We start from the raw sequence: 23,877 nt of genomic DNA, 5'->3' as shown, positions 1-23,877 counted from the left end.
AAGTAGAAGCTAGACTCATTATGGCTCTAAACTCGGAGAGGTGAAATTGAATGACAATTATCAAAGCAGACTTTTCTAACCAGAATAATAGGCTATAGTCCCCCCCCTTAGAAGACATACAGTATTCCTTTGCCGGTTTGACTAACTTCAAGCTGTAGTGCGTAACTAAGACGATCATCTCCACACAACTCTCTCTGGATTTCTCAGTATGACTATGTTTACAAAATGGGGTCGTCCGGCGACTTTCGCACGCAGAAAATCGAGTGAAGATAATGACCTCTTCTGAAGAGTACATCATGTTCTATTTTAATCCTCCGTGTCCTCCTCGGCTACTAGCAACTGGGTGGAGGAGGGGAGGGGGGCGGTGCGCGATCACGGAAGGTTTTTATCATGTGGACGTGCCGACAATTTTGTTGTCATTACTTAGAATTCCTCATGGGGGAGACAGAAACTACACACTATAGCTTTAAAGCCCCAGTGTTTAACGTTTGTAGTTGTTCATTATCAAAATCTGTATTGCCCTTCACAAACTTGTCCTTTTTCATGAATATTGACCTCCACCATCAATTCCAAGTATTCCTATCAGCTTGGAATTTTACATTTGCGCTCGCATGAACTGGGGTAGACGCTCCATAATGATGCGCCATCCTGAAATACGTTAGCCGGTAAGGGACATACAGGCTATACTGCTCCGCCTTTCGCGTTTTTGACTCACAGCTGCTGCTAATGGGTGTCGTCGCTTCACGGCCCCAGCAAGTTTGAAGAAGGAAAAATGGAGGACCACATGTATTCAAAAAAAAAAAAAAATCTTCTTCGCCCAGAAAAAGAAAACGGATATTGAAAAGAGCAAGAAACTGGAAAAAGAGTGAACATTGGAGCTGCTTTGGAGGCCCACACCAAATCCCAACTAGTTAATTATCCTCCGGACCGCTGCAGTCTCCTTTTCTTTCTCTCCTTTCTGTCGGGTGGCGCGCGTGCCCGCTCATGGTGTCTAGCACGCGTCCACGCCGCTCTCCGCCATGACCTCATGGATGTATTAAGAGAACGTATGAACTCCAACAATGATGGCCAATAGACGGCCTTTTGTACACCTTCGCTTTTTGAAGCGTGAAGGCTACCGTAGCTGCAATACTGCGTGGCGAGAGAGAGTTGATTGCGATATATGATCTCAACGCTAGATGGGAGTAATTCTTACATAATGTAGCTTTAAGACTTGGGGCTACCTCCTAAGGAGTCAGTATTGCTGCGAAAGGTGACGTCTCTGTCATAATGACTCACCACAGGTGTCGGATGGGAAGCGGAGTGTGTCTTATTGCAACTAAGGCTCCTCCCTGGTCAAGATACAGCACTGCATACTCCTCGTCGAAGATCTGCAGGGACAGAAAGAGAGAGAGGGCTCACTCTGCAGCGGCCCGTTAAGGGCGTACATGTCCAACACGTCTGCACACACCCACGCTGTAGCATTCAGGGAAGCCAAGTACTACTTGCTACACCAGCCTTTGAAATGTTACTTTCATTGCCGTTTTTAATTAGAAACAAGCCCCCCCCCCCCAATGAATTGAAAGCGCCAGAATCAAGTGAGGTGAGGCCACCTACAGGCACTGCATGCAGGGACTGAATCAAACAACTCTTCAAATTGTATTTGATTATCGACCTTAAAAAGCTCTGCGTGGTGTGTAAGGATTTAAAAGGCTTTATAGTCGAGTCAGAGAGCGAGTGAGGAGGAGGAGGATAGTTCTAGTGAGGGCACAGCAGGTCAGTCCGATCTATATGGAGAGCCGATATGATTCAATTGGGCACATTAATGGAAAAATGTATTACAAGGTGCGAGTCGGTAATAATATTTCTGCATAATGGCTACAGTGTAAATGTGTGTATAATAACTGGAAGCTGATCTCAGCCAACAGCAGTAATAGAACCTTAATGACACTACACATTAAAGTCAAAAATGAATTATTGCTAACAAATTAGTGCAAGGGTGTTTTTTTTAAAACGTTTTTTAAGCCAAGGACCCCTTAACTGAGAGAGATGGAGCAGGGACCCCTTACTGCATATATTGTTTAAAATGAAGTTGCATATTAAACTAGGCCCACAATAACGTGTAAGGCAGCATAAGCCTGTATACAGTCCATACATCTTTTCATGGAGCACTAAGCTATTAAAATAATAATTGTCGGCATGATTTTATAAATCATGTTTTAATGTTAAACATACATGTGGCACAGTTCATCTCTATCTGTGGATGGCTACCTTAGTAACTACCTTACCTATAGACTAGTGAGCCTGTCATCAATGGGGATTTATATTTGCTAATATGTTGGATTCATGTTAAGAAAAGAATTTCAAAAATAATTTGGAAGCCCCTCTGCATTGACTCCGAGGACCCCCTATTGAAGATCTCTGAATTAATGTATACTATACATATTTTTTTACTGTACTTATGGCTTTTATTGCTTTTATCCTATTTTATTTGCATTATTAAATTTGTCATGTTTTTTATTGTTTTTACTGATTACTGATTATACTGATTTTGTCTGCTCTCTGCTATGTTTTGAGTCTTTTCTCTTGTTTTTATTAACCCACATTTTTTTCTTGCTATTGTTGGGGCCCACAGATCAGCTCTCTGTTGTTGTATTGACCTCTGGATAGCCTGCTGTTGCCTTGCTTTGTCCGTCAAAGCACCTTGCAAACTGTTTAACAGGACAAGGCGTAATCCAGCAGAGGTTACTGGAAATCTCGGTTTGTTTTTTAACATGATACACTCAAAATTGTAATTCAGGGCCGATTCCAGGATTTTTTCATATTTCAGGTGGGGGCCAGTGCCACCCCATGCCCCCATTCTAGCCCTAACCCTGTTGTAATTATGAAAAATGCTGCTAGTTGGCATCCAGTCAAACAGTGGAATAAAACTAAACAGCACGATGGGGCCTCCTAAATGTTAGACGAACTCTCAGCGTTTGTTCATTCTCCAGTCAGTAGCGTACCCCAGAAGCTGACAGCGAGTCTCCTAGCAACGTCGGCACTTAAATGTCATTCACCCGCTGCATTGGAAACCGAGAAAGTGCGAGAACAAAAGCCCCCTCACCTGTCTCCATGTGTTTCCTGCGTCCGAGGCGACGAACACACTGACATTGGTGCTGGACAGCTCCGAGCCGATGGAGCCTGGCGGTGGGAGACAGACACACAGAAGACAAACTACGGTAAGGGTTTGAGGTGAGGATATTGCATAATGCAGACACAGGAAATTAATTCTATTTGAGATTAAATAAATGCCAAATTTCAGAAAGAGCCTTTAGACAGTAGTAATAGTGATACAGCAGGGGGCCCCAGCCTGCAGCTGCACACTGAGGCTGTAATTACAGTGCTCCAGAAGATCGACTGTGCACTGCGACATTTGCCCATACCCCTAAATTAACCAATAAATCCACATTACTGTATTCATCTTTTCAGCAGTTCTGACCATATTAAGACAAGCCTTCCTAATGCTGTGCAGACTGCTGTAATTGCTTTAATTTGGCCTGTAATTGGTGCCAGGTGGTTAAACACAAAGCTGGAAAGTACTGCTGAAAGTGTTTCAGAGGCATGTTTGTCTGAGGCCTCCGGGAGAAACTATTCGCCTTACAATCCATACATTTAGAGACCAAATTTCGGCTGTTTGGCTGGACCGTGGTCCGGGGGAGGTTTCACACCTGTAATTTTGGTTCGGATCAAACTGAAAAGTTCGAAGGTCCAGGCCAAACAAGGTAGGTGTGAAAGCCCCCTCTCACCGTAACGTCTTAGTTGCACGAAAATCACTTCCGGGTAGACAAATGGCAGTTGATTTAAATTGCGGAGATATGTGAAATCGGCAAACTGGTTTATTTCTGTTGTCATTTTTAGTCATAACTGTACCTTTTAAAGGTCCCATGACATGGTGCTCTTTGGATACTTTTATATAGACCTTAGTGGTCCCCTAATACTGTATCTGAAGTCTCTTTTATATAGACCTTAGTGGTCCCCTAATACTGTATCTGAAGTCTCTTTTATATAGACCTTAGTGGTCCCCTAATACTGTATCTGAAGTCTCTTTTATATAGACCTTAGTGGTCCCCTAATACTGTATCTGAAGTCTCTTTTATATAGACCTTAGTGGTCCCCTAATACTGTATCTGAAGTCTCTTTTATATAGACCTTAGTGGTCCCCTAATACTGTATCTGAAGTCTCTTTTATATAGACCTTAGTGGTCCCCTAATACTGTATCTGAAGTCTCTTTTATATAGGCCTTAGTGGTCCCCTAATACTGTATCTGAAGTCTCTTTTATATAGACCTTAGTGGTCCCCTAATACTGTATCTGAATTTCCCGAAATTCAGCCTTGGTGCAGAATTACAGCCACTAGAGCCAGTCCCACAATGATCCTTTCCTTAGGATGTGCCATTTCTGTGTCTGTAGGTATTGAGGAGGAGAGAGGGGGGGGCAAGGTGGAGGGTGGGGGTGTGGCCTTGACCAACTGCCACTTTGCTCGTTTGAAAGCCATGATGTCTCTCTCTCATGGGTGGGCCAAGAGCAAGATTCCAGATCGGCTCATCTGAGCTTTCATTTTCTCAAAGGCAGAGCAGGATACCCAGGGCTCGGTTTACACCGATTACCATTTCTAGCCACTGGGAGACCGTAGGCAGGCTGGGGGAACGCATATTAATGTTAAAAAACCTCATAAAGTGAAATTTCATTGCCATGGGACCTTTACAGAAATATAGTTAAACACGGAGGTCCGACCTGTCTGACGTTTCTGTTGTGATTATTTTCTGTCCTGTGTTGCTTTGCTAGCGTCTCTGATAAACCAAATCTAGCGTTAGGAACAGCGACATCTCACCGCCGGTCGGACTGACTGCTAGTTCGGGTGGAGTCATTCTTTAGTCTGGAGGCCCAACAGGTAAATTAGATCTCCGACCTACATTAGTGAAAGTGTTGACATATGAAAGCATCAAACATGCATTTTAGATGAATGAGATGAGAGTATATCTAGTTGTTCCTCGTCCCTGTTTGCTCAGTTCTGATAAAATGTATGTATGGGATGCAGGAGTCTTTTATTGTAGATAATCTTCTATTGTAGTTATTGTAAACACACATTGTTATGGGTATGTAAAGACAAACTTAAAGTGTTTTAGCTTGAACAATATTTAAAAGAAAATGCCTTAAAACCCAACACTGAGTGTTGCTCCACTGTCCCTGTATATTTCTCCCTGACTGTCTACACCAGACAAATACAGTACAGAGATTCCGCCTAGCACCGCAATGAAGGTCTGCTGTTATGCCGGCTTTGTTTATTCACACATAACCAAGGCAGGCGCCCAGCATGCCAGCATTCTGGGAGCAAAAGAGCCGTGACGTGTAACACAACAGTGTCGGTGTCTAGTGTTTGTGAGCCGAGCCGCACTGTCAATCAACCACGCGAACCGACCTACAAACCGCCAACTTTATGCATTATAGTAGCACTAGAACTGGTAGTAGAGAGGAAATGGTGTTTGAGAGAGGTCAAGCAACACATTCTCACTCCCATCGCGTCAAAAAGCAACGCTTGGTCAGGTGCCTTTGGCGTTTGTTATTGATGCAAAAAGGTCTCCTTTAGCGTCATATTTAGACATGCCTGGTCGAGACTTTTTGCGTCACTTTTTGACACTCTCGTGACTCGCGTCAAGCCCTTTGGCATCATATTTACATGCACTTGGTCGAAACTCATGTCCTGGCTTTCCCTTAAGTTACCAGCTAACGCTAGCGGTAGCTAACTAGCTTGGTTACATTTTTTTTTCTTCAAAACTAATCTAGTTGAAGCCTTGCAATGTGTGACCCTGAAGATCCCCAGTCTTTACATGTTATGACAGTCTTTGACGTTAGATGTGAGATGATTGTCTTTAGATGTCAGATAGTGTCAGACCTTAGTCTTTTCAAAGTCTTCTAGTGGATGGTAGGCATACGTTTTTGAAACCAAAACTTACAACTTCGGTATTATTTTCGTAGTTTTAGCCATCGTTCCTAGGCTCACGATGTCAAACGACAGAATTGTCCCTTTTGTGAGAATTGCAAGTGGAAGCGAAAGCCACAATAACACTGAAGTGCTGGTTACTTTACTAGCTAATTATAAACAATTCCAGACTTCCTCTCGCTCTGTTAATTCTTTTGGGCCGTTTTGTATCTGGAATAAGGACAGAGATCAAACAAAAATCAGTTGGTTGTTTTATTCCCGCATCCCTGAAACCTGTTTAATTTACAATGTCTCACAAAGGTACAGACACCTCGTCCAGACACCCGAGGCGTGCGCTGATGCGTTATTGACAGAGCCGGTCCATGCAGGAGTAAATATCACTGAGGTGTGAATTCACCTGGGGGCCTGCTGATCTCATTTTCCTCCTTTTCTTTGCTTTCTCCCCGCTGAGTCAATGAGAATATTTGCTTTCTCAGGCCTAAAACACAAGGATTATATAGTTTTTTGTTTTGTCATTTCCCCTCTGTTTAAAGGTGAGGTAATACATGCATGTCTTCAGATGCCTATGGGAGTCGTTTACTGATGCTGAACAGCAGAGGTGGGTAGTAACGAGTTACATTTACTGCGTTACATTTACTTGAGTAAGTTTTTGAAAAAATTATACTTCCAGGGGACTCATTTATAAAACTGTGTGTAGATTCTATTCTGAAAGATTTCGTGCTCAAAAAAGTCAGAATTTTCGTACGCAAAAACAATATTCTGATTTATAACACCTTGCGGCGCACACCGGTACGCACTCTTCTCGTTATAAATACGGACGTGCGTTACCTTATGCGGTCGTGCACGAGCCTCACGCTTCTCCCAAGGTCGTCCCATATTTGTCCTAATAAGGTCCATGTTAATCAATCAATGAATATTCCAGCCATGAAAGGAGCCCTTGATCACCAATCACGAAACGGGAAAATGGGGAAAAAACACGATTCAGTGATTGTGAGATCGAGGTGCTCCTAACAGAGGTAGAACAGCGAAACAAAATCCTGTTTGGAAGCCGTAACCCTTGTGTAGTGTTCATATTGTTGTTACACAGCCTTAATACTTAACAGATTTAGCTCAATTACCAATGATATATACATCATTTATGGTTCATATTTGCCATTCACCCCTGTGAGATCACATTTATGATCATATGATCATTTTCGTTTTTTGTGAGAAAGGAAATTCAATTATTAAAAAGGTAAAAAATAGAAACAAGATTTTGGATAATTATTGGTGCAAAACAGGTGAAAGAGCCGCGACCGGCTCTGGGTCGGTTTAGCAAGAACAGGATTGTTGGGTTCAGGAAAACAGAAACTGGGTTAGGTTCGGAAAACGGGCATACCATCGGAGTTCACTAAAACGCAGTCTACAAAACCTCGGGAGCATTACGCACGATCACACGTGTGGTCAAAAGTTTGCGGAAAACTGGAAACATTTTAACGCATGGAAATTCTTTATAGATCCCGACTATTGCGAGGAATGTTGCGACGACAAATTTCACCCTGCTTCACGCAACTTTTTCTTGCGTAACAGGTTTTATAAATGAGGTCCCTGGAGTAGTTTTAAAATCACTATACTTTTTACTTTTACTTGAGTAGATTTGTGAAGAAGAAACTGTACTCTTACTCCGCTACATTAGGCTACAATGAGCTCGTTACTTTTCTTTTTACCTCTTTGGTATTCTACGTGTCATTGTTTTTATCCCCCCGCGTTCGCCTCATTTTAATGTTTTAATTTGACAGAGAGAGAGACTTCCGCTAAAGGCTCTACCACGTGGCTGTGTTTCACCAATCAAATGTAGTTGTGCATACTCAATCTCATCGGCGGGACGGGTTAGCTTTACAGTCGCAGCAAAACAAAAATGACAATGTCAGAATCAACCATCGGCAATGCAGACACAGACGAGGAGGAACAGCCCAGAGGCCAGATCAACATGGCCTGGATCTCTTTCAGTTCCCGGCTTCACCTAACCTAACCACCGCGGTCCCGCGAGCTGTGTCACGACCACTGACATATATAACGGTGGTTAACAACTAGTTCAATCAACCCAGGGTTTCCCAATCACGTGTTCACATAAAAGAGGCGATGTTTGCACAACATGACCAATAATAGCCACATATTTTACATAAGAAGAACAAACTATAATTCTACATAAATATGAAGAACACAGACACAGTTTTACAGACAAAATGCAATACAGTCGCTGCTTCCTAAAACAGGACAGCTGGCAAAAAAAAAAATAATAGGCAACGCTGTAGATGCGTAGGCTAGCCTACATCACAACCTTATCAATATCACTTCCCCATCAGTCAGGCACAACATCTGACCATAATTACACTTATGCTTTCCATAAACTGCCGTTGCTTTAGCCTATTATTTCAGTTGCAACCCTGGCAGTGGAAGCGATCGTGAGAGCAAATAAAAAATATAAAAAACATAATTCAAACCGCTGTGCGCATTGGCGACACACGGCTCAATAAGCCGACAAATAGCCAATATGTAATTCCCTCCCATTAAAATCTATATATTTCATAAATATACCCATCAGGGAATGTTAACGGGGTTGTCGGTCTCTAAATGTTTTTTGTATGAGCGCACCTCTCTCTCTCTCTCTCTCTCTCTCTCTCTCTCTCTCTCTCTCTCTCTCTCTCTCTCTTTCCTCCCTCTCCCCCCCTCTCTCTCTCTCTCTCTCTCTCTCTCTCTCTCTCTCTCTCTCTCTCTCTCCCTCTGCGCACCGAGCTCCGCCTGGTCTTCTAAGAACGGTGACACCGTTATCAATGGAGTATTGATTGGTCAGTAGGCGGTGCTTTAACACCGGTTGATCTCTGATCTCCAACATAACCTGCTCCCGACCAGGTTAGGCGTCCAGCATGAGTTACCACGGCGATTGAACCCGGTAACAAGTGATCCACCTTCGTGATACAGAAAACCAAATCTTGCTTCGTAGTCCAGGCCTCTGGCCTCATAATGAAAGCATGGTTACCTTAGTAAAAGTGCCAAACAGCAGCTCCATTACCTTGTTCTAGTTCTGCCTGCAGAGCCTGGTAAAAAAAAGTATAAAGGTTTGGAAATTTGTGTTACTTGTGCTTATTTATTTTTTATGTATTATTATTTTATTGATTTTATTTTTTAAGTATTTGAATTTACCTGGATTATTTTAATTTAAGCTATTTTGTAATTAATTAATTAAAATTTATTTTATTGATTGGATGAACTAGGCTATAATTTGCCTAAAGATGATTATTTTGTATTGTTGTCCGTCTGATTAAATGTTTGTGTTAAAAAAAACGGAGTGTCTATTTGCACCCCCGGTACAAATAGCCTCGGCCACACAGCTGAGCTATTTACACCCTGTGACGTAACAACAAAAAAACGTTGCTCGCGTGCACCGAAATCATGGCCGACGTTCATCTTCCATGACCGCAGAAACTGGCATATTAGGGAAGTTTTGTCTCTAAAGTTTATAACAATTGAATTTCTAGCGGAAAATGGATACTACAGTTGCGCTGTCTTCAGTGAAAGCATACAACCGTTAGTTTGTTAGTTAGTATCTATTTTTTGTATATAGTACGGTTACCTAGCAACCGAGGCTTGAAGAAAGCAAGTGGTAAATGGTTGTTCAACATCCTGTAAGAACTGCTAGTGAGTGGTTAGAACACTTACCTTTGTTATGGGAGTTAGGAGTTTGATTCCACTGTGAGGTGATCTTGATTTTGTAATTTTGGATAATTTGCATGCAATTGTGCAAGTCAGGGCCCGCGAACACAAAAGTTTTTTGTTTTTTTTGCAGGGTGGTAGGGGAAGACTCATGAATATGCCTGCTCTGGTTGGGTTGGTTAGGTTTAGGCAAGAGGAGTGGGATTGGTTATGGTTAGGGTAAAAATGTCAGAGCGATAATATTCCAAAAAGGTGTAATACATGAGTAGTATGGATAACTGTGTGTAACTATATGCCAAGGTACTGTAAATGCACAGGGGTGCAAATAGCATACATTGATATTTGTACCAGACGGGGTATTAATAGAACACATTGCTGTGTGCACCGGCGGGGTACGAATAGCATTCATTTCTAATTGCATCAGGGTACGAATAGCACTTCTAATTGCACCAGGGTACGAATAGCATACACTGCTAATTGTACCAGGGGTGCAAATAGCCTCACCCTAAAAAAAATAAACCAGACTCAACAGTTACTCAGTACTTGAGTAGTTTTTTCACTAAGTACTTTTTTACTCTTACTCAAGTAATTATTTGGATGACTACTTTTTACTTTTACTTGAGTCATATTATTCTGAAGTAACAGTACTTTTACTTGAGTACAATTTTTGGCTACTCTACCCACCTCTGCTGAACAGGGACAAACTATTGAAAACAGAAGTAAAGAGCAAAATCTTGCTAACTTCTCGAGCTGCAGTGCCATATGGGAAAAGTCACTCCACTGAAATGTTGAGTGCAAAGATTTTCAGCAAACTGAAGGAGGCAGATTTTTTTTCTTTGTCTGCCTAAGTGATTTTCGTTGTATTTGTCTCTTTAAATTAGCGTAACATATCTACTGCGACCATGGATGGAGAAAAGAAACTTCAAAAAGGAGATCCACTACCCGATGGTGAATGTCACTGCCAATAAAAACACAACTAGGAAAAAAACCATGATGGGTCTCCTTTGTTGAAGCAAACCATACAATAAACCATTTCAACGTTCTTTTAGAATAAAATGCTCAGTGGCTCCTCCCCAAACATTCCTGAAGAAACAAACTATTCAAACCTGCAACTTAACCAAACGTAACCGTGTTTGTGTGATTTCTTTAAAGGGTAACTACTGTTTTTTTTTTTAAAACCTGGACCCTATGTTCCTATGTTTTTGTGTGTAAGTGACTGATGGGAACAACAATCTTTGACATTGGTCCAGTATTAAGTGTGAACGCTGTAACCGGCAGCCACAGACAGGGCTGCAATGTAACCCTATAAGGCAAATGTGCATCGTCAATTTGATTGATTTGGTTTTATTTGCCACTGAATCGCTCAGATTAATATTTTAAGTGTCTGACACATTATGGAAAGTCTCCCTATAGAGATAGGTAGAGATGGTTCTGTTTAACCAGAAAAACAGTACGCTAGGCTTAAACCCACCGGACTTACAGTGATGGTTCGAATAATTTCACCTTCTTAAGCGATTCGAAGTTGTTCAGCGTATCAAGCTTAGCGCAGGGCGAATGACCGGTCGTAATTTACAATAGTACAAAGTTATGCTCTCATAAAACGATGGATTGAAAAGAATTTGAAAGCACACACTTCGCCTGCTCTCTCTGCTTTCGTTGTTGCTGCTGCCTGCAGTTAGACGAGTGCTTAGGGCCGTCTATAAATTACTACACCGAAAGAGATACAACAAAAATATTTATTAATTTAATGATTAAATAAGGTAATGTCTCCAAACTTACCTCAATGATTACTTGTCTCCTGCTAGTTATACTACAGCACTTACTTTAAAAAAAAGTTAAATTAATAAATATTTTTGTTGCATCTCTTTTCGGTGTAGTAATTTGTAGACGGCCCTAAGCACTCGTCTTACAGCAGCAACAACAACAGCAGAGAGCAGAAGCCAGCAGGCAAGTGTTATTTACATAAACTTCTGGTGTACTTACAAACTTTACAATCCATCGTTTTATGAGAGCATAACCTATTTGTACTACTTGTAGACGTTTGGTATCATTTCGGGCATTATTAGTGTGGTAACTTACGAGATACAAACGTGGGTCCATTAGCCCCTGCGCTAAGCTATTCAGCTGATAACGCTACTCTACACTAACTCTCCCAATGTTCGACCCAGGTGAAAAAAGCTTCTGGGAGGGTGTTTGGCTCGAGGTCATGGGGCAAAGGACCCTAGGGTGAAACTACTCCGAACCATCACTTTAATGAAAAACAAAACAATACTTTTAGCGTGTATAGAGCCAACATATTTTCAAATGTAAATCAGTAAACTATGTGTTTATTTTAACCCAAACTAGAGTTGTGATGGTTGGAAAAGTGGAAAGATGACCCAAAACGGCTTTTCATAGTTTTATTTTGTTTCTGTCGACTTTGAGTGAAGTGTATTTTACAATGCTAAAATGACATGGAGTCTGGTGGGTTTAGCGAATGCAATTTCGCGGATGTTTTTATGTTTAAAAAAAAAAGGATCTTACTCTTTAACCGAAAGGTCGACCTCCTTAGAAATCCGTTCCATAATGTTGTCAGAATATTAATCTCAGTCTGTCAGAGGCAAAACAAGCACTTTAGTGAAGGTAAATACAAGCTGGACAATTGTCCTATTAACTTACATTGTAGCTTGTTTCACCGCTGCCGACTGCAGAGATCTCTCTTAATACTGGACCAATGTCAAAGATTGTTGTTCCCATCAGTCACTTAGACACAGACACATAGGAACATAGGGTCCAGGTTGAAAAAAAACGGAAGTTACCCTTTAATTGTGGTTGTAGGTTTGCTTTAAATTAAACCGGTACTGGATGTAAAAAAATGTAACAATTTTAACACAAACAAAACCCGGGATAAGAAGTGCTAAAATGTTACACAAAAGCAATGGTAAAATTATAGCAAACTGAAAAAGAATACAATATGAAAAGAACAATGTGTAAAATAAATGTGGACAAATGTATGTAGACAAGCACAAGGGACAAGTGCTGAGTGCAGGGAATGTCACCCACTTTGTCACAGACTTGCTTTCTGCAATGTAACTATTTGTCTATTTTAATCCAGTGGCTTGAAAAAATTTAAAAACAACTGTGAGCACATGGTAGAGCTTTCATTCTATTAGACAAAATAAAAAACTCAAAAAGGGTTTCAACAGGGGTGTTTTTTCAGAACCCCCCCCCCCCCCCGCCCCCCCTCCTCAGAACTCCAGGTAGATAGAGAAAAGAGAACCAACATGTCACTCAAAAGAGATTCCCTCTCACCCACCTGATGCGACGATGATCCCCGGTGCCGAGTCCCTGCTGGCTATGTTTCCAGATGTGTAGGGATTGGCAGACACTTGAAGGTGGAGATGTAATGAACAGTAGGGCTGCAGAGAAGAAATCACAAACTCAGTAATCAAAAATATGACACTAAAAACCTTCGCAAGATGTTTTTCTGAATAAAACAGCTGTTGCATCGACTTGGATGCACAACCCTCCCAAGTCACCGGTTTCACCATTTCCCCCATTTATTTTGATTGGGTTAACCTTTACCGACACGATTCTCATTACGAGCCAGCAAAATGCCAGTAGTGCAGGCCATGTTGTGACGGGCTGTTAGAGGCTTTATTAAAACTCTGACATTTCCTGACAAATGACTGTATAATATGGGTAGAAGGCGAGGCGTGCCCCTTAATCACTAATTGGTTTAGCAAAAAAAGGGTGATTATTTTTTACAGTGTTTCCCATGCACATTACATATATATATATATTTGTGGCGGCCTGCCACACAAACAATGTTTACTGCATACTTCCGTATATGCTCTCTCTCTCTCTCTCTCTCTCTCTCTCTCTCTCTCTCTCTCTCTCTCTCTCTCTCTCTCACAAACCCAACAGACCCGACTGTGAATAGCTCCTCCGTGCAGATTAATGAATGCCATTGATAATTCTACACACTCCAATACCGTAGTGTAGGTGGCGATATCTCGCCTTAAACTTGGTTGGCGATCTGCTAATTAACACACAGAAGAAGAAGTTGCTTTTCTCCCACATCAATCTTTTCCCCACGCAGAGAAGACGGCTGGAGTCCATTCAGAGTTTAATGGTTAGTATTATGAATTTGTTATTTATTCCGGGTTTTTACTGCATAGAGAAAGTTTTGGTGCCCCTTAAACCTAAATTGTAAGTAAGTAAGTTTTTTTATTTGATTAGCACATTAATCAACATTTCTGTAAAGGCACCAGTGTTAGCCAGTTGGCTAATTTTCCACTGTAGTCCTAGTATGCATGTCTTTATGGTATTGTGTAATTTTTTTAGTTGATTCTTTGCAAAAATCCCTTTGGTCTTTCACAAATATGTGCTCATTCATGTGTAATTACTTCCATCAACTAATAAAAGTATTGTCGTAAGCGTAGAATCTGCCATTCAGAATAATTCAGAATACATACGAGCGACTTGCTAGAATGGCGGCAGCCATACAGCACCTTTTCACCATCTTTAAAATACATTAGCCAAAGAGGAACATACCTCCGCCTTTCGCCTTCTTACACCTATTGGCACCGTGACGAATGCCAGGGGGAGATTACTCGCCAGGGAAGCGAAAAAGAGAATTAAAACGACAACGCGACAGGCAAAGCAACAAGACCAAAGTTAATATTGGAGTGGCTAGAACAGCTGCGTGTAAACGATGGAGATACTAAGAGCTAATTTCAGGTTCGGCCACCGTAGGAGGAAGGGCTAGAAAGTAATATTCAGTTGGTTGTCATGTACAATTTCACCGCTAGATGGGAGAAATTCTTACACAATGTAGCTTTAAAGAGGTTTTAGCCAGCGCCAAAGGAATATCACGAGCGCCAAAACGTCAGATTTTTCAGCGGCCAGCCTCCCTCTCACCCACAGTCACTCAAGCGGCTGGCGTTAACATTACCTGCTAGTCAATATCGATGTATGTCTAAGAGACACAAAACAATCCCCACTAGGGTAATTGGGTAAGCTGCAAACATTTTGTTTTCAATTTTGTTCATGTTCAAGTGTTCAACAAGTTAACAGCATATACAGTAACATTTACGTTTCCTTTTTTTCATCTTGCATACAGAAGGTCAAAAAGAGGTGAGCAGCATCTGGCTGTTAAACAGAATTACAAATTGTGGTATCTTGTTTTGTCAAAGAGCAAATGTATGTTTTTTTTTGTTGGTTGAAAGATTACATTGTGTGCTGTAACTGCCCCTGCACCCTTATAGCCTTGAGGATGGGACTGTGGGCAGATTGTCTATTTAAGTTATACAAAGTTGCCAAAAATATTTGCAGTACAATTAATATAAGAATTCTGCACTTCTTTCCGGGCATGGACCCCCCTCTCCCCCCTGTGGGAAACACCGTTTTACGTTGTGTAAAGAGAAGATGTGCAAAAGCGCCTTGTAGAAAATGCGCCCACAGAAAATCATACCACAGGCCATAAAAATCTGAGTGTGAGATAACATTTATTACAATATTGCACTAAAGCGCAAATTGCACACTCATATGTTAACTTAGACTAGCCTACATATTTTCATATAATATTCTATATTTTGCATGTATATACTATGTATGTATGTATGTATGTATGCTGGATGTACATTGTATTCTCTACTTGTATAAATGCTGTACATTGTGTTTCATTCCTTGCGTTTATATGTTGAGTAGGTGTTCTGGTATTTGTTTATTTTATGTATTATTTCTTGTAATTCTGGGTGGATGTTGTGTGTCTTATACCTGCTGCTGGAACACTGTAATTTCCCAATTTGGGATTACTAAAGTTCATCCATCCATCCATCCATCCATCCATCCATCCATCCATCCATCCATCCATCTATTTATTAGGGGTGTGAATCTCCACTGGTCTCACGATTCGATTGTCCTGTGAAATATTCAAATTGATTCAATAACACGATGCATCACGATGCTTCACCTCCTCAATATTATAATATATTGCTACACATGGTTTTTTTTAATCAACAAATTCAAGCTGTCAGATATACAGTATATGAACTCAGATACTTTTCATTGTATCTGGTCTTAGAAAAAGACACTTCCTGAATGTAGTGGAGTAACACAGCAGACAAAAGGCAAAAACTAAAAAAGCAGCGACCGGAAAATTAACAAGTAACGTCAGTAGGCAATTATCGATTGTCACTGCATCGATGCAGAATCGTCCAGGTCCACATCGATGCAAAGATTCATTTCAACACCCCTACTCTATCTATCTATCTATCTATCTATCTATCTATCTATCTATCTATCTATCTATCTATCTATCTATCTAATGAATGCAGCAGATGACACACACCATCAAATCTACACTGTCATCTTAGCTTCCTTTTTCATTCAAGCGCCAGAAGCACATCAGAAGAGAAGAGGCTTTGCAGTGTGCGTGCTTTGTCGACAAACACCACATCCTAGTTAAGAAGATACGCAGTGGGATTCTTTTCTCAACTTTGGCTTCGGAGTGATAAACTCGACTGGACTGGACTATGAGAATGCTCCAACTTTCAGAAGCTTTCAGGAAGAAAGAGACGTGCTTTTCAGTCTGACACCTCTTTCTCTCGGTTTCTTAAATGAGAGGTCAGCTTATTGGACTGAATCAAAATGGCTGACCTTTCTGCTCAGCAGCCTCGGAGCACTCAGCTTTGACGGGCGCTGCTCTTTTTGAGCTTGGGCCTCTCAATGCTGTCGGGAACAGTCAACTCCTGTCAAGGCCTCCATTTGACGGAGGCGCACACATACAGTACAGAAACATGTATGACACGCAGCCACTCACCAGCACACAGTGAATGCTGTTGCCCCTCAGGTCTTTGCGCGGGGCCTGCAGTAACCTCCAATCTCTGCCCCTGTTGTAGGTGATGTGCGTCTTCACTTGGTTATCCGTCTTTTTGTTGGCGAGGAACATCCCCTTTATTCCTGCTACCTGGGAAATTAGAAAGAGAACCGCTTTAAATGAAAACAGATGCAGACTTCACACGTCTAAAAGATATTAGGCATTTCCATATTTTCAAGTCACGTTGCAGAAAATGAACGCAGTGCACTGCAAAGCAAATCACACGCCCTGGGGCAATGCAGCCACGCTCACTTACCTCTTCTGTATTCCCAACTAAACCAAACGCAGCCCACTGAGTGGGGAATGATTGACTGTCTGGGGACTTTTGAGTAATCAATGTGTGTCTTAAACGAATCTGACTCCTTGTTGGAGGCTCCAAGGAATAGCTCAGGGATACCGAATTGAGCCAGTGACAGTCGCATCAGGCGATATAAACGCCACTTCAGTAATTGACAGATACTTCAATCTCCCTCGGAGGAGAGATTTAGCATATCCTACGATTTGGGTGGCGACCCCAATCAAGACAGTGGATTTGATTCTATCAGCGAGGCCACAGCAAGACACGAGCAGCATCATCGACACCTTAATGATTTGATTCAGAGATATAGTTTGGGTGCTGTTATGACTTTAAAAAAATCTGATCTGAGAGCCAGAGCCTCACTATTAGCCTATAACACACTTTCTTTTCCCATTTCTTTTTGGATTAGGTGCATTTTGTGAAGTAATATCTGCAGTTATTCATCAAAGAAAGAAATAATCTCAGCCTCCCAAAAATCTATAGATCCCTGGCACAATCCCCTCTTGCCTTTGTTGATGTCAGCACTTTGAAGCTGCTTGGTATTCACACAATGTGCTCTGAAGTCTGTAGGCTTGTTTCAAAAATGACAAAACAAGTACATTTCATAATCTCTGCCTCCTGGCTCTAAAATGTTGATCAGTTGTTATAATAAACTTGCGGGCTGAGCACTCATCAAGCAGGTCTTATTTGATACTATTATTTTAAAAGACCAAAGTGGCCAAAATGAATATTGCAGACTTGGGTGGTGGGGTAGGCCTCATGTACAGCTTACCAATGTAAAACTAAGGCAGAGTCATTCTACTTCTACAGATGTTAGGGTTACATTTGAAGCATTTGCTGCCACATAAAAGAGTTGACGCGGCAATGGTAGGCGCGGGATAAAATGTGGGCTGCACTTGATGACTGTAGATGGTTGGTGGCAGCAGGATGCTTAAATCCTGTTGACAGCATGGTCGACATTTTAGGATTTAAGAATAATACAGCCTCCGACCAATCAAAATGGGTTGCGATGGCAGAGTGGCATTTAGTGAGTGGCAACACCACTGCAGAAGCAACGTTTTGTACGACTCATCTAATGCTAACAATTCTAAATGTGCACAGGAGCAGCAGCCGACAGCAGCTCTGTTGCCACTCTCTGCTCCGTTCACAGTAATACTTTTCTCATTAATTATACCTTATTTCACCAACAACCCGTCCACTATCAGAATGTTCATTTTTATCACTCAATCCGTAGATAAACTGGTTGCTGGACGCTGAGTATCGCTAAACCCACGGACGGAGCTAGAAGGTTGTTTGAATGATGTGTGTTAACATGGACAACATCTCTCTGCTTCTCTTCATAGATTCATCTACCAACCCTTATAGAACTGGCTCAGGTTTGCCTTGGTCCAGATCTTAGCTATGCTGTTATAGTTTTAGACTGTTGTGGGACTTCCTTAGACACACTGAGCTTCTCTCTCCTCTCTCTTTCCATCTGTGTGCAACCTTGTCCCAGAAATGCTCGTTACTAACCTAGCTCTGGGGAGCTTATTCCTTGGAGCCCTTATGTTTTCTCGCGCCGCAGTTTTCTTTGGATTAGTGTGGCACCTAAATCATGGTTGCAGCTGTAGCCGTGGTCCTGCTACGCCCTGCTATGCTCTGCAGTGTCCTGCTACATCCTGCTACGCCCTGCTATGCCCTGCAGTGTCCTGCTGCGTCCTGCTATGCCCTGCAGTGCCCTGCTACATCCTGATATGCCCTGCTATGCCCTGCTACGCCCTGGAGTGTCCTGCTATGCCCTGCTACGCCCTGTAGTTCCCTGCTACGCCCTGCTACACCCTGTAACGCCCTGCAGTGCCCTGCTACGCCATCAACTACTACTACTACTATTATTTCTAGTCACTGTTCCATTATCTTTATTGTGACTACAGCCGTCTGCTCCGAGCGCATCCACCTCTCTCTCTGTCTCTCTCTCTCTCTCTCTCTCTCTCTCTCTCTTACAAAACGCTTCAGTAAAATATTTTCATGATTTCCGTCGAGGAGTAAACCTCTACATATGCGCACCCGCTCTACCAACTGAGCTAACCTGGCCACTGGGGGCGCTTTTTAATGCCATTAATGTCTCGCATTGCCAGACCTTCCTCCACAGCGCTGCGCAGGAGGGTCTTTCTACAGCATTCCAGGATGGGAGAAAAACATGCTCTGGTTTATTGGCATTTCTTTAAACCAGTCACAATCGTCAGAGCCACAGAGCCTCTGCAAAATAGCGTTAGGAAGGAACTTGTTCTGGTGGAACATGTGTACGTTCAAAAGTAGTTTTAGTCGAGCAAGAGAAAACTCAGATTGGAAAGATAGTCTATCTAGCTGTCTGGATTTACCCTGCAGAGATCTGAGGAGCAGTTAACCATAGTCCTCAGAAATCCACCGGAGGTTAGAACACCAACACAAAGAAAGAGGAGGACATCCGGTGGAATTTCCGGCGGCACCGGAGCAATCCCGGAAGTGGAATGCCGTGAATATAGACTAGTCGGAGACAGTCTATATTAAATCCTTTATTTCTTCACAGAAACTTGAGCAATATTTAAATACTGCGTGATACTTTGCTACTTTACCCACAGTTCTGTCCCGTGGATGTTTGTTTACCTCATAGAGGTCGATCATGACGTTGCCCTCGGGGCCCATGCTGCTGACCACGTTCTCCAGTGCCAGGGTGTAGTAGACCCCTGACGTGTCCGACACGTACAGGTTGTAGGTCTCGTTCTGGTTCCACTCCTGTACGGCTGCAACCACACGGTTTTCATCCGTACTGATCACATGCAGGTCCTAGCAGAGAGGCAAAGTTAACACCAGTAAGGGAACACAATGATGCATAAAATAACTGTCAGGCTACCACAGGGTCTTATATTTCTTTGTAATATGTTCTTGTCTTCTTTTTGTGTAACTTTTATTTTTTGTACTTTTTGTCCTGTGGTTTTTCTTGTTTTAAAGAGATATGTTGAATTTGTATATGACGAGAAAGACATAGTTATATGTTGTTTTAACAAAAAGGTTTCTTCATTTGGTAGGTAATAAAAGTCAAGTCAATTTTATTATAGCCCAATATCAAAAATCTCAAATTGGAAAAATGGTGTGTGTGTGTGTGTGTGTGTTTACTTTTTCTTGTAATTTAAAATAAAAGGCAAAAACCTGTATGCTCCTTGAATATACCTCTTAAAAAGTATAAAGTAATTTTTTGCATTTTTTTGCTCAAAATGAATAAAATACATAAGCAGCTAACCTGCATACACTCTAATTTACAAGCTTAACAAGCTTTTACATTGTATACTGTTTTTACACTCCTGCTGGGTTTAATAATATTCAATAATCAGAGTATCTACATCTTCTGTATTTCCGTACTTTAACTAAGAGGATACTACAATCATTAACACTATGTCAGGCTTGTTGGGCACAGATTACGCTTCAGAAGCCATGCTGCTTGGTTGTGTGCTTCATCTACCTCTTACTGTGCCAATAACACCTTGCAGTAAGCCGACAGCAACCGGTGCGCCTAGGGCTTGATTGAATAAAACATGTCTAATTGTCAGTAGGGATGTGACAAGCGAGGCCATGCGCACACGGAGCAGCACAGAATAACAATTCTGGAAAACACTGTGAGAGTTACTTTTACCTTGATTTGCCCATAAATAACAAAGAGAGTGTCACGCAGAGCCGGCGATGAACTGATGCCTGACTGCAACTTTAGCCCACATACCAAACTGAGCTGGAAGTATTATGTGCCTTTGAATGCACAAAACTTCCAAAAACTGCAGCATGAGCAATTTAGTTTAAAATGTGTCTCATATATTCTTGGTGACCAATAATGAGATATGGACTCTTACCAAGGATCAATTCATTATTTTTTCAAGGTCCCCTATCATGCTCATTTTCAGGTTCATACTTGTATTTTTATTTAATACTAGAACACATTTACATGCTTAAATGTTCTAAAAAGCACATTATTTTTCTCATACTGTCTGTCTGAATATACCTGTATTCACTCTCTGTCTGAAACGCGCCGTTTTAGCGCCTGTCTCTTTAAGCCCCTATCCTAAAAATGCCCAGATTGCTCTGATTGGTCAGTGTTTCAGGGTCTTCAGCATCTGCACTCTCCGCGTCTCTGCGCTGTCATTGCAGCCGGAGAATGACTGTAGCCGCACTTTCTACCTATATATAGTATAATTGTGACATGACAACCGTACGGAAGTCCTGACGGCTCGTTTAAATGCACTATTTCTGAATACTTGCTGTGTGCGTTTCTCTGTGGATTGAGCGTTTTGATACATAACAGTATTTACACAGCACCTCCACCTGCTTTATAATCAAAGAATATATTTTTACAATATGGGAACTTTAACAATGAAGAGTATCTGCTCACTGAATTTTATTCAGGCGGTAAATGTGTTACCTTGGGCAGTGTGTACTTGGGCAGCTTCATTGGTGTAAAGACATCCCTTTTAGCAGACACATAGTAGATGGGCCTCCCTGCAGCTGACACCTTAAGGTGATGAAACCGTTAAGTGAAAACATTTTGGAGACATAACACAACAGACAAAGCATTTTTCACCAACAGGGGACACATAGCACCTCTCTAAGAATGACCTCGAAAAATGTCCTACAAAACCCTTGCACTTTGTGCCTCATACACTGCTCTAATGTTTTTCACTGAGCAAACTGGACAATTACCTACCTGGACAAACACATACTCATCTTGCACCACCAGAGAATTGGGGTCAATGTAGCCAGGGAATGGTTTGCCCTTGTTGGCATCTGTGCAGTTCTGCAGCTTGCAGGTGACATACAGCGCCTCTGCTCCCACACACACACACACACACACACACACACACACACACACACACACACACACACACACACACACACACACACACACACACACACACAGAAAGACACACACATCAAGCCATGGCATCAGTGTGATGGTATTAGCCAATGAAGAAAGGCAGCCTTCACCCAAAGCCAGGCGGCCTCTTTTGGCTTCCTACATTACTCGTGTCAATAAAGTGGTCCCAGAAAGGGAGGAGCCGGGCAGAGGGGAAGACAGATGACCAGAGAGGCCAATTGCTTTCTTTGTCTTCAATCGCAGCGCTGGGAGAGAGCCTGTCCCCACATGTTAGCCTCTGCCAAATATATGTCGGCTTTGCCCACGAGCGCATGATCAATAGTGATGAGTCTCTGGCTACGTGACCGTAACATCTGACACGACTGATGTTTGCTATGTGTGTGTGTATGATTGGCTTTTCTCTATTGTGTTAGCCTCAAAGAGAGTGTTCTGACAGAAGGGTGGCACTGATATTTTATTTGACTTTTTTTTTTTAAAGCTAAGTGAGAGGAGAAAGATTACAGTAATAAAGCTGTACTCCAACAATTTGTCTTGCATTTCCACAAAGTTAGGCGGCTCACAAGAAATGGTCAGAATTGAAGATATCCTGACTTTCAGTCCCTCGATTCCCAGTTTAGTACACACTGTACCTCTCTGCTCTGCTGTGTGGAGCGCAGACAACGCTCAGAATGACCTCCATTTTCCAAAGCTTGTCTCTACATGAATTATGCTCAAAGCTGCATGGCATTTTCTCTGGTTTACTATGGGTGTTGTCCAGTGTGACTTAGAACCTCCCGCAATACCGAAATTAACTGGCATGTGAATACAGATGCAAATACGGGGGGCTTGGTTAGCCCCCTCCCTGCTCTGACTGAGTAATGTGAAAAGTTTAATGTTTTATCTAATTCAGGTTATTTAAAAAAAATCACATATTATTTGTGGACACATTGGAAAGTGTAAAATATAGGGTTTCTGGAATTATTGTTGCCATGCTTGAATGATAAAAAAAACTCTTAAAAGCTATTAATCTAAATACATGACTAATTTATTCTAATCCTGCTGAGCTCCGTCGTTGGAGCTCTCGACCCCAGAGCGCTAAATGCTTTAAATGCTTTTTACAGTAAATGGTAGATCCTACATTTCCAATAATGCTGCGCCCAATACAATTTTTGTTTTTCAGACACTTCCTTCCTGCCTAACACCCACATCTTAGGCTGCAATGCAGGCTTTCTGTTTCAGGACATTATATGCTTATATGCTTACAGGCTGAGTAGCAGTCCCCATGACTGGAAACTGACCCCCTTTAAAACATAATTTCATAAAAGTATTATATCGATTGTGAATACATGATTTGTCCAGACTAACATTAAAGTATGGAATTGCTTGGACAGATAATACAGATAATTAAATGAAAAAAAAATGATGGGTGGGGGGAACTGTATTTTATTTAAGGATTCCGACATCAGACTCAGAAAGCAAATCAAGTCAAAAACTATAAACCAACCCGTAATATCCCAGCGTTCATTGTCATTCAGGGGGATGAGTGATATTTCTCTATACGTACGTGACTGCCACTGAGCTGAATCACTTGCTTTTAAAAGCATTCTAATATATGCATTACTTTTCTCTCCATTGTCATTGTGTGTCCCCAGACTCGGCTATTTCCGCTGTCCCTTCGTATTACCCTTCAGCAGAATAGTCCACACAACTCCCAATTTCTCTCTACTTTAGCACAATGCTCACGATACAGTACAAAGGCACGAGAAAATGGAGCGCTGAACTCGGAATTCAATTACTCACGTCCTTCAGAGATGCTGGTTTCCAGGTGAATTAAGCCTGGCTCTTTGTCCAAACCCATTTTCGACCTGAAAGGGAGACAAATGTGTTTTAAGAACATCACCATTGGTCTTTTGCCTCTGGGCAGATGCCACCAACTGTGCTATCTGACCTGATAGATTGCACGCTGCAAAGTCATACAAATGTACAACTACAGAGAGGTTAAATAATGTGCTATGCCAGTTGTGGTAAACTTCAGCAGGAATTGCGATGTCTTTGTCTTCATTGTTAATGGTAGTTTAAAGTGGGAGGGAAAAGGATCTCAGGTTTACTGTGTGATTTAAATGTTTAGAGCCCCCAGAAGGTCCTTTTCCATCCAGACGGATGGAGGAAGAGGTTTCCTGACATCATTAGGAGAGGAAAAGCCATTG

At 41.8% G+C, this 23,877-nt stretch overlaps 1 protein-coding gene across 5 annotated transcripts in view; it reads right to left on the bottom strand.

Annotated features, from left to right (window-relative positions):
* The window catches only part of LOC120564084 (VPS10 domain-containing receptor SorCS1), a 279,471-nt gene that overhangs the window by 51,544 nt on the left and 204,050 nt on the right, over positions 1–23,877 (bottom strand). For all 5 annotated transcript variants that reach the window (XR_005640059.1, XR_005640058.1, XM_039808768.1 and 2 more), the window contains exons 6-13: positions 23,471–23,535; positions 21,521–21,639; positions 21,239–21,328; positions 19,438–19,617; positions 16,461–16,607; positions 12,951–13,053; positions 3,086–3,162; positions 1,279–1,370 (exon numbers count right to left, since the gene is read on the bottom strand). Coding sequence is in view for 3 of the 5 variants with exons in the window: in XM_039808768.1 (XP_039664702.1) it covers positions 1,279–1,370; positions 3,086–3,162; positions 12,951–13,053; positions 16,461–16,607; positions 19,438–19,617; positions 21,239–21,328; positions 21,521–21,639; positions 23,471–23,535 (873 nt within the window). In the remaining 2 variants the exon portion in view is untranslated. The remainder of the gene's footprint in view (positions 1–1,278; positions 1,371–3,085; positions 3,163–12,950; positions 13,054–16,460; positions 16,608–19,437; positions 19,618–21,238; positions 21,329–21,520; positions 21,640–23,470; positions 23,536–23,877) is intronic.

Source organism: Perca fluviatilis, chromosome 1 (assembly GCF_010015445.1).
Source record: "Perca fluviatilis chromosome 1, GENO_Pfluv_1.0, whole genome shotgun sequence".
Lineage (NCBI taxonomy): Eukaryota > Metazoa > Chordata > Actinopteri > Perciformes > Percidae > Perca > Perca fluviatilis.
This window is presented reverse-complemented; position numbering and strand designations above follow the sequence as displayed.